Source organism: Peromyscus eremicus, chromosome 20 (assembly GCF_949786415.1).
Source record: "Peromyscus eremicus chromosome 20, PerEre_H2_v1, whole genome shotgun sequence".
NCBI classification, from domain to species: Eukaryota; Metazoa; Chordata; class Mammalia; order Rodentia; family Cricetidae; genus Peromyscus; species Peromyscus eremicus.
The window spans coordinates 2,806,199-2,823,991 of record NC_081436.1 but is presented as its reverse complement, the minus strand read 5'-3'; the positions used below and the strand labels follow the sequence as shown (position 1 = coordinate 2,823,991).

At 49.4% G+C, this 17,793-nt stretch overlaps 1 protein-coding gene across 1 annotated transcript in view; it reads left to right on the top strand.

Moving 5' to 3' along the window:
• Slc4a8 (solute carrier family 4 member 8) overlaps nucleotides 1–4,861 on the top strand; it is a 66,472-nt gene extending 61,611 nt beyond the window's left edge. Inside the window, exons 23-25 of the mRNA XM_059247795.1 lie at nucleotides 1,928–2,019; nucleotides 3,372–3,467; nucleotides 4,541–4,861. Coding sequence (XP_059103778.1) covers nucleotides 1,928–2,019; nucleotides 3,372–3,467; nucleotides 4,541–4,553 — 201 coding nt within the window. The 3' untranslated portion in view covers nucleotides 4,554–4,861. The remainder of the gene's footprint in view (nucleotides 1–1,927; nucleotides 2,020–3,371; nucleotides 3,468–4,540) is intronic.
• Nucleotides 4,862–17,793: the final 12,932 nt, after the last annotated feature.

Below are 17,793 nucleotides of genomic sequence, written 5' to 3'. Positions count from 1 at the left end.
GACACACATAGTGCAGGAAAGAACTGACTCCCAGAAGTTGTCCTCAGTGCCCACATGCACAGCCTCACCGTCAGCACCTCCCACGCACAAATAGATAGATAAATAAATGAATAAAGGTTTTAAATAAGTGTGATTATTAGCACAAAAAAGAAAATTAAGTTATAACTGAATAGTGTTCACTATAGTGTTATACACTGAATTATTAAAATTTAAACTTTTGTTAAAATGTTTAGTTCTTTTAAGTTTTATTATTGTTATATTTCAAACATGTTTATAGATAATTTTTCCCTCTATAATTAGTCCTTTAAGTGAGTAGCATTATTTTTTTTAAGAAATAATTTTTTTTTTTTTATTTTACTAGTAAGATAGGGTCTCACTATATAATCCAGGCTGGACTCAAACTCCCAATCTTTTTGTATTGGCATAATTTTTAAGAAAATATTTTAATATATGTAAAAATGAGAAAACTTTTCCCCAATTTCACATATTGGGATATGTGTGTTTGTGTGTGTATGGGCAGATGGAGGCCAGAGGTTAACGTCAGGTGTCTTTTGTGTCCGACCCTATTTTTAGAACTGTGGTCTCTGGCTGAACCTGGAGCTCATGCGTGGGCTGGCTCAACTGGCCGGCCAGCCTGTGGTCCTCATGTGCTGCCTGTGTGGGCTGGTCAGCTGACCGGCCAGCCTGCAGTCCTCTTGTCTCTGCCTCCCTAGCAGGGTTACAGGGACGCTGCCATGCTCGGTTTGTGTATGGGGCCTGGTGACCCGAACTCAGGTCCTCATGCTTACGCCACAGACACTTCACACCTCCGCCACCTTCCCAGACTCCATTACTATTTAACAGCTTGTGTATTTGGATCAGGATCTAACAAAGGACCATACATTATAACTGGCTGATTTCCACATCATATCACTTTAGGGCTCTCCTTTTTCTTTTTGTTGGGAAACTGGGTCTTCGACCCAGGATGTTTCTCTCATCAGGCAGTTCTTTGGTAACACTGACATGCTCTTCTGTGCCCTGTGTCCCTAGTAACCTGGCTCTAGAGCAGTGGTTTTCAACTTTCCTGACGCTGCGACCCTTTAGTACAGTTCCTCATGTCGTGGTGACCCCCAACCATAAAACTATTTCATTGCTACTTCAGAACTGCAATTTTGCTACTGCTATGAATCCTAAATATCTGATATGCAACCCCCAAAGGGGTCATGACCCACAGGTTGAGAACCACTGCTGTAGAGGCTTACATTCAGGTTATTATTGTTTTCAGTACTCTTCCGTGTGTATTATTATTTGACTGCCTCACTCTTGCAAGGAGTCAAACCCGTAGAAGGACCTAACTCTATGAATGTGAGGGAAACTGTGAAAATGGGATCTTCTTGGTCCAAGATATGATTGTAGCTAGGGCTTAGTAAAGAAACCACCAAAATGGCTACTCCATGGTTAAGGGGAAGGTTTTATTGTAGGTAAAAGAGAGACAAAACATTCAGAGGCATCTGGAAGAGTCCAGAGCAGAGAGAAAAAGAAGCATCCTGGATATAACCAGGCTGTCTGTGAATGGCATGTTTTGATGGGACACACATGTACACACACACACACACACACACACACACACACACACACACACACACACGAATGGTGGGGAAAACCTTGCTGTTACACAGAGCAGGTCTCCAGGAGTCAGGCAGCCTATGAACTCCCACAGTGTGGGAGCTAGCAACCACGGGTAACCAGCTGGCAGTGGCCCTTTCTGGCAGGCAGAAACCCATTTCAAGGGTTCCTGAGAAATGCTGGCTGTAGGCTTTTAGCAGTCCTGTAGTCCAGCTTGAGCTGAGCTGAGACTCATTTTTGGCCATATGCTGTACTTTTTCAAGTTTGGAGAGTAGGGGCTTCCTTTGGACCTGACAATATTAAGGTTCCTTTTTTTTCCCAGGAGGCTGAGAAGATGTTGGACATAGGGGGTGATAAGTTCCCCCTCGAAAGCAGGAAGTTGCTAAATAGTCCTGGCAAGAGCATCAGCTTCAGGTAAGCCCCCAAATACCACAGAGCTTGCTGCGGATTCCTGCTGCCGTGCTGCGGCTGCTCTGAGGAGCCGCCATGCCACCCCATTCCACTGAACACCTGCTGCGCTCCCGGCCTCATAGGGCTGGGAGTCACAGGAAGAGAGGCGGGAGCCAGTGTCCCAATGCCTTCTCCTGTCAGGGTGGACAGGGGGCTGTACAGCGGTCCTCAGAGGCTCATTAGCTACTTTGTACGAGTGAGGAAGCTGATGAGACGTTGTTCCAGGGTTACAGTGCTGCTCACACAGGTCAGGATTTAGACGGCACCTCTCTGCCACTTCCCCAAGGTCAGTAGTGTGTCCTCAGCCTGGTGGGTGTGTCGTGCCTGCCTTTGGGGACAGGCAGAGACAGCCACTGCAGTGTGGGTTATAGCATTTTTAGTCCAGGGAGCCAGGGGGACACTGATCTCAAAGCCCAGGCAAGGCTTGTGCTGGAGTCTCAGCCCCTTTTTCTACCAAGCTCTTTGCTCTCCACAAAGCACAGGGTACCGAATGCCTGGAACGTGGGTTCACGCCTGACGTCTGGGTCTGTCTGGAATCAGCAGACCCAGGCTGAAGCAGCCTGGAGATAAGGACAGCTAGAGAAGGAAGAAAGACTGGTGTGCCACATCTGGATCCCAGGGAATCATTAGCTGCTAAATGATTAGACTGACTGTGGTTTATACTGCGGATAGATCAGGAACCTTTTCTTGGGTCCCTAAGAAGGTGTCTCTGTGCTGTTATGGAAGAGACCATAGGCTTTGATGTCTCTGGCAGCGAAGCAGGATCAGTGCTCCTTTCCCTGTGGGATGCTGTCTCTTCTCTGTGCGTTTCAGGAGATCAGCCCCCATGGATGGCTCTAGAGTAGTCGGGTTTCCCAGGACCCAGGACTGTGTTTAGAGTCTTGATTCTGTGCTGTAGTTTAACTTTGGATGGGCACTTAGCCCTGAAACCTTCGGGTTTTACACCTTCAAAATGAGGGTTGTGATTGATCTCTGTTGCTATGATTGTTAAGTTCATAGAGTGTGAAAGTCTTTTGTAAACTATAAACGGAAGAGATTGTGTTATGTAAATGAGGATGAACCAGAGTGCCACACAGCAGCAGTTAGGGAGCGGTGGCTCCTGGCTTCAGTATCACGTCCTCTGTGAACTCTTTTAAAGCACCAGCCACCACCTGGGCATCAGCGGCCTGCAGCCCTATACATAGCCTCTTTTTATGCCCTGCCTCTCAGACTCATCCTCAGGCCACTCTCCCTTCTCACGGGGTGGTGGTCACGGTAAACTGGGGTGTGTCCTTTACTCACATATTCGATATTCACTGCCTAAGCTTTGATTTCAGATGTGACCCCTCTGAGATTAATATATCAGATGAAATGCCTAAAACCACGGTCTGGAAGGCTCTCAGTATAAATTCTGGAAATACAAAGGAAAAAAGGTAAAGAGAATTCTAACTTCCCATTTTTATTTACTTCTGGCTTTTGGAATGGCAATAATGTTAAAGGTAAGATGTACATTACTTACAGGATTGAATTTGCCTAGTAAATAACAAAACTCTTTCTGCTAACTGTACAGTAAGACAAATAAAAATAAAAAGTTTCCAAATATTTGAAAAGGCAGGTTGTTCTGAACTGCCCATTTCCTTTGGTCCCAAGGGCAGGCTGTAATTATTTTGGAATGTAAATTTGCTTTAACTGCTTAGTTTCTTTAATCTACTTGGAGAAAGTTTCTCATTTCAGAATCTGAAGGTTGTCTCTTGTTACTGCAACCACACAAACTGGAAAATTGCTAAAAGCCTGTATCAATACCATTAACACTAATAAATAATGATAGTATTGGCTCAGACTTTAACTCACTTAACTTAGGTTCTGAAATTAGAATTTTGCTAAACATAACAGTTTTCTTATTCTGCAAAGAAATTTCTCTGTATCATTTAATAGAACATAGATCAGTTTTAATCAGAAAGGATTGGAGGCGTCTTTGCCTGCATTAAGGAATGCTATGTATATAAGTTACGATTTTAGCCCGAACACCACTGACATTTAAGTCCTCAGAAAAATGAAGGCAAAAATTCGAGGTCTTGATACGGATAACAGGTTTTGTTAAAACATACAAGCCAGGAACTGGGAAAACTGGTCCTGCTCCTACTTCTGGGCGTAACTTGGCATTTTGCCACTTGTGGCATTTGGCTCAGTGGTAGAATGTGGGTGCTAAGCAGCAACCAAAGTCTCCTCAGAGTCACGGCTACCGGCATGTGGGTCCCCCATTCCTTCCCTGAGTGGGTTAAATAGATCTGTGCTGAATGCAGGTGAGACACAGAATCTGGCTTCTCTCAGAGGAAAATCCAGGCAGCTGTGGAAATGTATAACACATGTGGTTATTTTTAGTTGAGAACTAGTCTACTTGTAAATGAACTTAAGATACAGCCAAGTTGTGGCATCTTCAGAGTACCGTGTTGAGAGCAGGCGCGAGTCCTGTGCCCCTTTGTCTCACTGTAACTTTGTCATCCAGCCTCTTCAATTGAGAGCCTCTGCTGGGGTAGAAGATTTGGGCCATGAGGTGCCTCAGAGAAGTTCTGGTTTTCGAGAAAATGGTGAGTCTATCAGAGAAAAGCCGGGCTGAGTCTGGCCCCGTCCTTGGTCATCTCAAAGCCATGCCACACGGAAGCATTCAGTCACTGTCGGTGTGCGTTTTGGAGGATACCCAGCTCCCCTCATACCAGCAGCCAGGCACCAGCGGGGCCACCGTCAGGCTGGCTTCCTGCTGCCTCCTCTCCTCTTTCTTCCTTCTCTTCAGAACTGCCACCATTAAAGAGCCAGCTTCCCATTTTCAGACATTTTCTCCAGTGCTCTCTGCTGGCCTAGTGAGCCACATGAGTCCATTCTGTCATTGAGGATTCCTTCTTGAGGTCCCTCTTCGTGAATGGTGGCTTGGGGTGGTAGCAGAGAAGCCGGAGAGGGGAGGCTCCTGGGCCTGCTGCCAGCTGCAGGCTCCTGAGAAGCCTGGGCCTCGGTTCCATTTCTACTTGGGAAGGGGTGCTGGTCAGACCAGACACTGTAGCAGGTCTGCTGTCTGAGGTCGGCCGTCCGAGCATCAACAATGGCCACCACCAGAGCTGGCAAGATGCTGCTGGCCTGGGGTCATCCATATCACTCCCCAGAAGCAGTCAACACACGGCGATGAGACCCTTGGAAGAAGCAGGGCCAAGTGTGAGAGCGAGAGCTCAGCTGATTAAAGGAAAGGCCTCGGGGACACCAGCAAAGTAGGAGGATGAATGTCTTTCCTTGGGTTTCCTTGAGGAAGAAGGAGCCTGCTAGCCGAGGAATTAATCTAGAGACCAGGGAAGACTCCCTAGCCTGGGGATTTGTTACCAGGTCTGTTTGTAGCCATCTAGGAAAGATCTGATACCAGTTGTTTGTGGGTAGAAAGGTGAATCTGGGGTTGTTGGCTGTTTTGTGGGACTGTTTGACATTCTGCTGCTGTCTCATGAGGCTACATTGCTTCTTCACCCTGGAGAGACCCAAGTGCTCATGGACATCTCCTTAGCTGCCTTCGTAGCGAACTCCATCATCATCACTCAGTGGATCAAAACTGCCTTCAGCCATGTGGCTTCCTCGCCACAGATTCCTTTTGGTTGACAGAAGTTCTGGCTCTCAGATGTAAAAAGCCATGCTAAGAAATGAACTGTAAGTGGTGAAGTCAATTTGGACACTAAGTTTAAAAGTATATGTATGATTTTTCTTTTCTGTGTTCTAAAACTGTCATCAAGGGTTTGGGCCTCAGCGCTGTGGACTCCTCCTTCCTCTGTGCACAGAAGTGACCAGCGAGCTGGTCACACTGGTTGTCCACCTGCATCGTTGTACAGAAGACACCACACACACACACACACACACACACACACACACACACACAGTGAGTGCGTGCTGTCATTCCTGGGTGAAGAAGCGCTGCATCATTTTATTGCAGTTTGCACCTTGGACTCTGCACGTACTCTAAGGCATCTGGTCATTCTCTGCAGGCCTTTGGTGTTGAAGGGAACCTGTGTTATCACTACTTCTCTGCCTGTTAGGACCACTGCCATTTTGATGCAGAGATGATTTTCAAGATATTTAACAATTGGTACAGGACAGACGCAAGCCACGCAGAGCAGATATCCTTTGTAAAATAGTAGCAGGCATTGCTGTTCAGTGCTTGGTGGATGAATGAATGCCTCGCTACTCTCAAATCCTAAAATGACATCCTCTGAAATGTAGGTATTGTTCCTGGTTTGTCTGATCTCTGCACATGAGAGATCTCTGTTGTGTCTCAGCAGCAGCCCTGGCTTGCTCTCAGGGACTACACACTGGAACAGGCAGGTGTCACAGAAGTCAGTGGGCTATAAAGTCTCTGTGAGCCAAATTCCAGAGCGCATCACTTCAGGCCAGATCTAACAGTTGTAGCCCTTACCCAGCTCAGAATGATTCAGAAGCACCTGTCAGTGGGAAAACTGTCTTGATGACTTCCCCCCCCTCTGGCTACTTCCTTGAACTTCCGTCTCCTCCATTGCTTTAGTGCCCTGGGAACACCCCCGTCGTTTTCCTCCTGTATTCCCATGCAACCGCGTGCACGTGTGTAGGGAATTGGTGACTGCTTCACCCACTGTTCTGGACTCGGTGCGCCTGAGAGGCGTGTAACAGTGAGGGGCCCATCGTGCAAGGAAGCCGGTGACAGTGTCCCTAGGGAAATACCTCTTTCCAAGCACTGATTCTTGAGTTGCCCTCTACATGTTTAGCTGCTGGAGGGTGGGGGCTGCCTTTGTTAGCTCTGAGCAGTGCAGCTATGGGACCTCTGATTTTTTTTTCTCATGCCAACATTTGCTGGGACCAGAGAAGTGATCACCTCTTCTCTGACAAGGGAAGCTTCTTGAGTGTTGCCAGCCAATGTCCTGACATCCTGGTGATGTCAACTGGTGACGTGAACAGAGTGAGTGGGGGGAGGCTGAGGTTCAAGAACATGTTGGTAGTGAAGCCTTGACTCTAAAGGAAAAGATGTGGGGTTCCTAAGTGGCCAGGTTGCTTCCTGATGCCGATCCGGGAAGGGTCGCTCTAGGGAGAGGGTGAAGACCCGAAGAGATAGCTGTGAGGTTGCCTGTTGTGTTTGGTTGGGTAATACCCGTGCAGCTTGGGAGGGATCAGGAGGCTCTGGGCTTTGCCACTCACAGCCCCATCCCAGGTCTCCTTAATTCAGGAAACTTGCCTTCATGGTGGAGGGAAAGTGAGCCATATCTTCCCAAAGACAATGTGAATAGTTGTAATTTCTCTTTGTTGGTGATAGAACAGACTTTTAAATTACTTATAAATGTTGGATAAAGATCTGGCATCGACTAAGTCCCTGACTTGCCCTCAGGCTGGGGTGCTGATGGCTGCAGCCTTCCAGTCTCCCCTCTGGAGAGTCCGTGGTTTACAATCATCCAAAAAAGGACAATTCATTCCACTTTCTCCTCCACCTGCTCAGCTCTCCAGACTCCCTTCCTAGCCAGGGAAGCGGTGATTGTCCTTGTGTCCTCTCTAGTGATCCTGAAGCACAGGGCTAGCTAGGATCTAGGCCCCTGGGTTTCCTTTAGTCTTTAATGAGCATCAGAGACATCATGTCACACGTGTCCCCTAAGACTTTACAGTGTCTCTGAAGGTCTTTTGCAAGAGTGACAGCACCTCCTAGGAATTTTAATTTTACTTTAACTGTGTATGTGAGGGTGTTTGCCTACATGTATGTCTTTGTACCTGTGTGTGCCTGCTGCTGAAGAGACAGAGAGGGCGTCAGATCTCCTACAATCGAATTTATAGATAGTTGTGAACTGCCATGTAGGTGCTGGGAATTGAACCTGGGTCCTTCTCTTAACTGTTGAACCATGTCCTCAGCTCCCAGGGCTCTTAAACTGTGGGGTTGAGCCAGTTTGTCCCTCTTCTCTCTCATACTCTCCTTCAAGTTTCCAAGCTCCATCCTTGTTGGACATTCACAGGCCCTGCACTGAGTGTTCTCCACCATCTTGACTTTCTCTTGGTGGAAATCTTTTAGCCGGCTCTGGCTGGTCAGGTGAGACTTCACCCATGCTATTGCTTGTTCTGCCTCAGCTTTCCAAGAACTCTCTCTCCTTCAGCTCTTCTGGCCATTGTTCAAGTTCCCTCTGAGGAAAGAGTCATAATCAGAGCTCCTGACAGCGCCACCAGTTGAGGTGGTGAGAGCTTTGAGTTCAGGGGCTGCTGACACCTCTCGGGCCTGGATGGTTATGTTTGGGACTGGATGGTTATGTCCTGGACTGGATGGTTATGTCCTGGACTGGATGGTTATGTCCTGGACTGGATGGTTATGTCCTGGACTGGATGGTTATGTCCTGGACTGGATGGTTATGTTCAGGACTGGATGGTTATGTCCTGGACTGGATGGTTATGTTTGGGACTGGATGGTTATGTTCTGGACTGGATGGTTATGTCCTGGACTGGATGGTTATGTCCTGGACTGGATGGTTATGTTCGGGACTGGATGGTTATGTCCTGGACTGGATGGTTATGTTCGGGACTGGATGGTTATGTTCAGGACTGGATGGTTATGTCCTGGACTGGATGGTTATGTTTGGGACTGGATGGTTATGTTTGGGACTGGATGGTTATGTTTGGGACTGGATGGTTATGTCCTGGACTGGATGGTTATGTTCAGGACTGGATGGTTATGTCCTGGACTGGATGGTTATGTTTGGGACTGGATGGTTATGTTCTGGACTGGATGGTTATGTCCTGGACTGGATGGTTATGTCCTGGACTGGATGGTTATATCCTGGACTGGATGGTTATGTTCAGGACTGGATGGTTATGTCCTGGACTGGATGGTTATGTTTGGGACTGGATGGTTATGTTCTGGACTGGATGGTTATGTCCTGGACTGGATGGTTATGTCCTGGACTGGATGGTTATGTTCGGGACTGGATGGTTATGTCCTGGACTGGATGGTTATGTTCGGGACTGGATGGTTATGTTCAGGACTGGATGGTTATGTTCGGGACTGGATGGTTATGTTCGGGACTGGATGGTTATGTTCTGGACTGGATGGTTATGTTCAGGACTGGATGGTTATGTCCTGGACTGGATGGTTATGTTTGGGACTGGATGGTTATGTTTGGGACTGGATGGTTATGTTTGGGACTGGATGGTTATGTCCTGGACTGGATGGTTATGTCCTGGACTGGATGGTTATGTCCTGGACTGGATGGTTATGTCCTGGACTGGATGGTTATGTCCTGGACTGGATGGTTATGTCCTGGACTGGATGGTTATGTCCTGGACTGGATGGTTATGTTCAGGACTGGATGGTTATGCCCTGGACTGGATGGTTATGTTCAGGACTGGATGGTTATGTTCTGGACTGGATGGTTATGTTCTGGACTGGATGGTTATGTTCGGGACTGGATGGTTATGTCCTGGACTGGATGGTTATGTTCAGGACTGGATGGTTATGTTCTGGACTGGATGGTTATGTTCGGGACTGGATGGTTATGCTCTGACATGACATGTTGGGGACGGACTAAGCATTTTTAAGCTCCCATGTTCGTCTGTATTGTTCTACATTCATTGTAAACAGAAAAACATTCGAAATTCAAACAGAAGCAACTTTTCTGCTTTGACTATTTTTAAGTGACTCTTGGTTCCCGCCTCCAACACTCTTGCTCTGTGAGATAGGGTCTCACTGTGTAGACCAAGCTAGTCTTGAGCCTGCAGCCGATTTCCTGCCTCCCAAGTGCTGGGGTTCCAAGCATGTGCCACCATACTTGGCTTGCTGTTGGTCTCTCTTAGCATTAATTATAGAGAATGGATGGCTGACTCAGTTACATTTTTTTCTTCAGTTACCTTTTTTGTGGCCAGAAAGGAGGATAATTTTCATAAGCAAAGGAGGTGTGAAGTAACTATCGCTGTTTGGAGTGTGTGAGAGGAATGGAGTCTTTTCCATAGCCGTCAGAAGTGAGTCATCCATCCATAAGCATGATCCTTTGAGGAGATTCTGTGCTCAATAAGAATGGAATGGTTTTGGGTCCTTCTGAAGAGAAAAGGAAGAGCACCCTCCCCCAAATCTAACCCACTTCCAGCATTAGCAAATAGAGAGTGTTTTCCCTAGCTGATGTTTTCTGAGCAAGAGGGAGAACGCACCCTCCTACCCTCCTACAACCCCTTTCTAAGCCCAGGAGCAATTGGCTGGCTTGGGCATTGCTTAGCAGGCTCATGGGTGACTTCTGCAGCAGGTTTTTTACTTCTGTTGGGACCAGAAGCACTAACCTGAACGTGCAATCATGCCTTTTGTGAGAGAAGCCAAAATCCTTCCTGTCCTCCCCACTCCTCAGAGATGCCACGCCTCCTCCTGTCTCTTGTCTGTCGTTGGTTAGAAGTGGCTGATGGTGTCTGGTGGAAAGCAGGGCAACCTTCCCACGGAAGGGGCAGCTTGAGGTGCTGGTACATTTCCTCATTTTCTGTGTGCTTCTCTCTAGGTCTCATGTAGAGGCAGATATTTTTGTTTTAGAGATTCCAAAGTCTATATTTTTAGTGTAAGAAGTGTACCCTCTCCACACTCCACGGTGTAAATAGAACTGGGAATAAAATGTGTCATTGTGATTATCCCATAGCAATATGTGCTAAAAACAAGACCCCCTTCTGGTCTGTCTGTGACCAGGGCAGGTAACTGTGGCAGTGTATCTCCAGCCCCCTGCCTGCCCACTCTCGTGTGTGGTCACCTCTTTGGGTGACAAATAAAGTCTGCAGAAACTGTTTGCTTCTGTGCTGTTTTTGGGCCTGAGTTCAGGTTGTGTGGAGAACATTCCTGAAGACGGTGGACAGGTGTGTGTGTGTGTGGGGGGTGTTTATCTGCCAAGGATACTGCAGAAGGGCCTTGTGGCTTCTGTGTACAGTCCTCCCTGGTGCAGTTCTGAGCAGAGCACCTAGGCTGAGCCATGGCACGGGCTACTGGGGCCTCTCTCTTAGGATCAGCAGGAAAGGAAAAGGGGTGTTTTGAAGACACCCCTGGGCTATGGAGACCAATATCTAAACACTATCCAGTGCTTCAAAATACAGATTTTAGAATCTGGCTGTTAAAGGTTGGTTCTGGGAGAGTGGGGGGGGCACTTGATTACTTTAACTCTCAAACTTCAGTTCAAGGGTTAGAGACAAGGGGAAGATGGACAGGGTGGAGTAGAAACAGAGCTGGGGGGGGGAGGGGAGTGTGGGGAGCCAGGCAGGATGCCCGACTGGATGACAAGAAAAGCATCCTGGGGAGCATCCAGTGTGGACGTTCACAGAGGTGAGAGTCAGCCATGCTGGACCTGCAGTCTGTAGGCCTGGGACTCACCAGCTCCCAGACTTGGGCTGCCTTTGGCTGTTTGTTCAACCCCTTCCGTGTGCACACGCCCTCTGCCTACTTCCCAGAGGTGTGCCACGTGAGGTGCCAGTACTGGGGAAGCTGCTCCTGTGGGACACAGGCAGCTCCGATGCCTCAAGCTCCAGAGGGCATCGTCACCCCACACCCAGGGTTAAGGAGTCCATTAGCTGATAAGTCAGGTGTCCTTAGGAAGCACCTGGCTCATAGCAGCGGAAGGAGCCGTGAGAGACACAAAGGTCGAGGGTTCCTAGGCTAATTCAGCAGCGACCGCATCAGGGTGCTGGTCAGTTTCTTCGATGCGTCTTCCTTTGCTAGTCTCTGGGTTACAAGATGGCTCCTGAAACTCTAGTAGGAGTTACATTGGTCAAGATCACTGCCACATGCAGGATAGGTGGTATTCCAGTCTCTCTCTCCCTCTCTCATCCTCTCCATCTCTCATTCATTAAATCATGGGGAGGATCCCAGAAGCAGCCAACACAGCACTGGCCAGAGCTGGATCACACACCTGTCTCTTAAGGTGGGAAACAAGGATGCGCTTTGGGGTCAGCGCCTGGTCACATTCTGTCCTAACCCTGTACAAAATTCCGTAGCAAAGAATAAGCTGGTAGGAGCCTCTGGCATAGCTGGACCTCGCTGGAGAGAACAGCAGGAGCTCTCAGCGCCAAGGTCAGCTCCTCCACCCTGAGGGGATTTCCAGTATCCACACGCTGCTCCACATGAAATAAACAGATGCTGGGGAGCACAGGCACCGGAACTCTCCAGGTGGCCCCACTCTGCAGCCAGGCTGAGCGTCAGCTGCTAGAGCACCTCACCTTTGCTCACTGTGGCTCGGTGCTGCCAGGCTTCACCTCCAGCTAGCTTGGTGCTTGTTCCCACCCGGTTCTAGAATGTTCCCCAGCATTTGAGCTCTTGCCCAGGCTCTCACAGCCTTACCACCTCCAGATGCTCCCAGCTTCATTGTCTCTGCACTTACAAAATGATTCCCAAGCCTGACAAAGCTCTGGGTTCCTACTTGTCATTTTTTATTAGCCACAGTGTAGGGCCCTGACAGCTCGGGCAGTAGGAGAAAGGTGTGGGTGAAGCAGGTGTGGGTTGTTGAGAGTTGGATCAGTGGCTGTGGAGCCTACATGGGACTGGACTAGGCCCTCTGCATGGTGAGACAGTTGCGTAGCTTGATCTGCTTGAGGGACCCCCTGGCGGTAGGATCAGAATCCATCTCTGGTGCACGAGCGGCTTTTTGGAGCCCTCTACCTATGGTGGGACACCTCGTGCAGCCTCGAGGCAGGGGAAGGGCTTGGACTTGCCTCTACTGGATGTGCCTCCCCATGGGAGGCCTTGCCTTCTTGTGGATGGGAGTGGGTTTGGGTTGGGAGGGGGAGGCTGGGGGGAGCAGGAGGAGGGAAGAGGGGGAGCTTTGATTAGTGTGTAAAATGAATGAAAAAATTAATTAATTAGAAAAAAATTAATTAATAAGAAAAAGAAAATTGGTGAAAAAAAAAAAGAATAGGGTTGTGGGGCTGGAGAGATGGCTCAGCAGTTAGGAGCACTGGCTGCTCTTCCTGGGGCCCACGTGGCAGCTCACAGCCCTCTAACTCCAGTTCCAGGGCATCTGAAACCCACCTCTGGCCTGCCCAGGCACCGGGCACACACGCAGGCAGATGCTCACACACCTAAATAAAAAATCAAATTGAAACAAACCAACAAACGTGGCTGGGAAGGACTGTGCTTGTCAGTTTCCCTCAGCAGGCAAGGGCCCAAGAGACACCTTAGTCGTGGCCAAAGGCCATTCTTCAGGTTCCAGCTGGGACACAGCATTCCGTTTACAGTCGGCTGGGGTTAACTGCATACAGGTACAAGCTTGCAGGACACTCCACTGCCCGCTTGTCCACCAAACATGCCACGGACGCTAACCCTCACTTTCTAGTATTTCTGATGGAGGGAAGCACCTGCTGGGAGGCTGAAAATTGCTGCTGAGACCCCCAGAAGACACCTGGCCTGCAGCCATCCGTCAGCAGCCAGCCTGCCTGAGGTCAAGCCCAGCTGTGTTTCTACAGCCAATTGACCTCGGGCGGTTCACTCCAACTGTGCCTCAGTTTCTTCACCTGCAAAATGGGAAAGATAATTTACACAGCCAGCAGTAGAGGCAGAGGGAGGGGGGACAGCAGGCACACCCCCTCTAGTCTGTGCCCCCCAGCACACCCCCTCTAGTCTCAGTGTGCCCCCCAGCACATCCCCTCTAGTCTCAGTGTGCCCCCCAGCACACCCCCTCTAGTCTGTGCCCCCCAGCACACCCCCTCTAGTCTCAGTGTGCCCCCCCAGCACATCCCCTCTAGTCTCAGTGTGCCCCCCAGCACACTCCCTCTAGTCTGTGCCCCCCAGCACACCCCCTCTAGTCTCAGTGTGCCCCCCAGCACACCCCCTCTAGTCTGTGCCCCCCAGCACACCCCCTCTAGTCTCAGTGTGCCCCCCAGCACACCCCCTCTAGTCTGTGCCCCCCAGCACACCCCCTCTAGTCTCAGTGTGCCCCCCAGCACACCCCCTCTAGTCTGTGCCCCCCAGCACACCCCCTCTAGTCTCAGTGTGCCCCCCAGCACATCCCCTCTAGTCTCAGTGTGCCCCCCAGCACACTCCCTCTAGTCTGTGCCCCCCAGCACATCCCCTCTAGTCTGTGCCCCCCAGCACACTCCCTCTAGTCTGTGCCCCCCAGCACATCCCCTCTAGTCTCAGTGTGCCCCCCAGCACACCCCCTCTAGTCAGTGTACCCCCATCTTCTTGCCCTGTGGCACTGCAGCTGTGTGCTGGGTTGGCCTCCATGACCCAGAGTCTGTAACTGGTTTCTGAGCGGTTTGCATTATTCATAGGAAGAAAGCACCACATTCAGGGCTCTTGGGATACACATGCTCTCCAGCTTAGGGGTCTAGCTATCACCTGTGAGGTCATGGGACACTAGTTCCCAGGTTTGTCAACACTTTGCCTGGAGGGGAGAGGGCCATTGAGTAGGTTTCCCAAGCTCCTACAGGTTAGTGACCTCTGTTATTACCCTAATTCCAAAACCCACCCATCAGCTAAGGAATCCCAGTGGGCGGTCCTTATCTAATTTCCCTAACAGTCATGGTGGGAAAGACAGAAGTGCCCAGCTTGGCTGCTTTTCATGTAACCCTGAGTTGTGAGAGTCTAGCATTAGTTTGGGGTCTGTCTTAGTGTTCTGTTGCTGTGAAGAGACACCATGACCACAGCAACCCTTACAAAGGAAAGCATTTCATGGGGGCTGGCGTACAGTTTCAGCAGTTTAGTCCACTGCCATGGTGGGGAGCACGGCAGCACACAGGCAGACACAGTCGTGGAAGATGTAGTTGAGAGTTCCACATCTGGATCCATAGGCAGCAGGAAGAGAGAGACTGAGAGCCCACCCTGTAACACACTTCCTCCAACAAGGCCACACCTCCTAGCCCCTCCCAAGCAGTGCCATTCCCTGATGACTAAGCATCCCAAACATGACCCTAGGGAGCCATCATTCTTGCAAACCACCACAGGGTCACAAGGGCTTCCCTGCCTTGCTCCAGCAGTCCAGTCATTGCTGTCCTCTTACTGTGCAGTGCTGAAGCTCTCAACCTGAGAATCACTGCAAGTGGTCAGTGTCTGTGTTCTGTGCTCCAGAGTCACTCTGATCCAGTGTGTCAGTGTGTGCTGCAGTGAGGGCCAGTGTCTGTGTTCTGTGCTTCAGAGTCACTCTGATGCAGTGTGTCAGTGTGTGCTGCAGTGAGGGCCAGTGTCTGCTGTTCTGTGTTCTTCAGAGTCACTCTGATCCAGTGTGTCAGTGTGTGCTGCAGTGAGGGCCAGTGTCTGTGTTCTGTGCTTCAGAGTCACTCTGATCCAGTGTGTCAGTGTGTGCTGCAGTGAGGGCCAGTGTCTGCTGTTCTGTGTTCTTCAGAGTCACTCTGATCCAGTGTGTCAGTGTGTGCTGCAGTGAGGGCCAGTGTCTGCTGTTCTGTGTGCTTCAGAGTCATTCTGATCCAGGGTGTCAGTGTGTGCTGCAGTGAGGGCCAGTGTCTGTGTTCTGTGTGCTTCAGAGTCATTCTGATCCAGTGTTTGCAGCTCATGCAGTGGGCGCTGCGGATGAGGAACGTGGTGCTCATTGTGATGCTCGCACAGCTAAGCAGCAGAGCCAAGGGTGGAGCCTGGTTTTTCTTCAGATCTGTGCTCTCAGCTTCCACTCTGCTGACTCCAGAGGGTTCCTGTCCTGTTTTTGTGGGGGTTTTGTTCATTTTTCAATTTGACACAGCTAAAGTTGTCTAGAAAGAGGAATTTAAGTTGAGAAAATGCCTCCATCAAATTCCCTGTAAGGCATTCTCTTTCTTTTTTAATCCTTTTTATATTAAAAATATCTTTTCATAAAATATATTTTGATCATGTTTTTCCTTCCCTCAACTTTCTCAGATCCTCTCCATTCCCTATCCATACAGTTTTCTTTCTTTCTCTCCCAGAAAAGAAAAACAAAGAAACAAGAAACGAACAAACAAAATATTCCCAAGAAACACACACACACACACACAAGAACCCCACAAAAACAAAAACCAAAGATGCTAAAGACCAATAAGACCAAAAGAAAAAAGAAAAGAAAACAAAAAGTCTTCAAAAATACCAATAGGGCATTTTCTTGTGGTGTCACCCTGGACAGGTGGTCCTGGGTTCTACATGAAAGCAGGTTGAGCAAGCCAGGTTGAGCAAGCCAGTGAGCAGCACCCCTCCATGGCCTCTGCTTCACTTCCTGCCTCCAGGTTCCTGCCCTGATGTCCCCCTATGATGGGTTGTAATATGATGTACTAACCAAACAAACTCTCGTGTTACTTTTGGTCATGGTGTTTGTCACAGCAAGAGAGCAAAACAGGACAGTGCCTGACTCTGGGTCTGCATCTAAAACGCAGCTTGATACAGAGGGATCAAGAAAAGGCCGTACTGCAGAACACAACACTGAGGGAAAGCATCCCAGCTGCCTATAAATAACAGAAGTCAAGAAAACAAACAAGAACCCAAATTCTTATTCGGGAATGATCCAACAAATTCAAAGAATAAAATATATGCCCTGAAAGCATTTGTTACAAATGCTGGACATGCAGCTTGTCCCCCTCGTGAAAAGCTAAGGCTCAATGGCTACTCCCAAACAATCTAGAAGATCTTTCCCAGGATAAAGGGCACCAGGGTGCAGGGTTCGGATGCCAGGAAACAAAGCACTGATTGGGTGTCTTGGCAGCAGAATGCAATAATTGTGGGTGACCAAATTGTCACATCAGAAGCCACCACCTGCCTGGCTCCCCTCTGGTCTCACTGGGCTTGGTGGTGGCCAGACCTCACAGTGAATAGTATGGGCTGTTCAGAGGCCACTGGAGAAATAGAGATGACCAAACACATTTTGTTTGTTTGTTTGTCTTGTTTTTTGTTTGTTTGTTTTTTGTTTTTTTCAAAACAGGGTTTCTCTGTGTAGCTTTGCACCTTTCCTGGAACTCACTTGGTAGACCAGGCCGGCCTCGAACTCACAGAGATCCGCCTGCCCCTGCCTCCCGAGTGCTGGGATTAAAGGTGTGTGCCACCACCGCCCGGCAACCAAACACGTTTTTAAAAGGTGCTCCTGAGAGGAATGGGAGAGACACTCAGAATCCTGACAGCTGGGATGCTCTCATTCTGTAAAAGGGAACGTCAGAGTTCTCAGAGGACCTGCAATTAGACTAGCATTGGAAATAAAATGGCACCTGCAAAGTCCTGTGGGCAGAAGGGTCCTTTCAGAGCCAGGGAAGCCAAAGAGGAGCCGGGAGCTCAGGGGTGGGAGTGTGGGCAGGAGGTTGAGACAACAGGGTGCTGAGGGATGTGCTCACCATGAAGGATCCTGGGTCAGAAGCCACGGATCATAAAACGTAGGAGCCAAAGGAAGGCCTTAACTGCTGCGCAGGACTCCAGTGGCGTAGATGAATGCTTTGGGATATGTTGATGTTTTGAAAACAACTCGTGGTGTAGCGATGGAGAAGGCTTGACCTAGCTGGGCCAACATAAAGACAAGTGGTGACAGGGACGAGACTGATGGAGACACAAGAAAACAGGAGGCTGGATCCAAGGAGCAGCTGGGGTCCAGCAGGCAGGTGGAGTGGAACCGCGCTCAGGACCACTGACCTGGGAGGAAAAGGCTCCAAAGACATGCTAGGGCCAGGTTGTCTCCTGGGAAGCTGTGTGTACACAGGCCCATGCTTGTGTTGTGTGTGCCCGTGTGAGTGTGCAGAGAGCTCCTGGATCCTGCCCCTGGCCCCACCCTGATGCTGGGCTCATAGGCGTATGTGCCCACTTCTGGCTTCTTATATGGGACCTGGGGACTTTGAACTCAG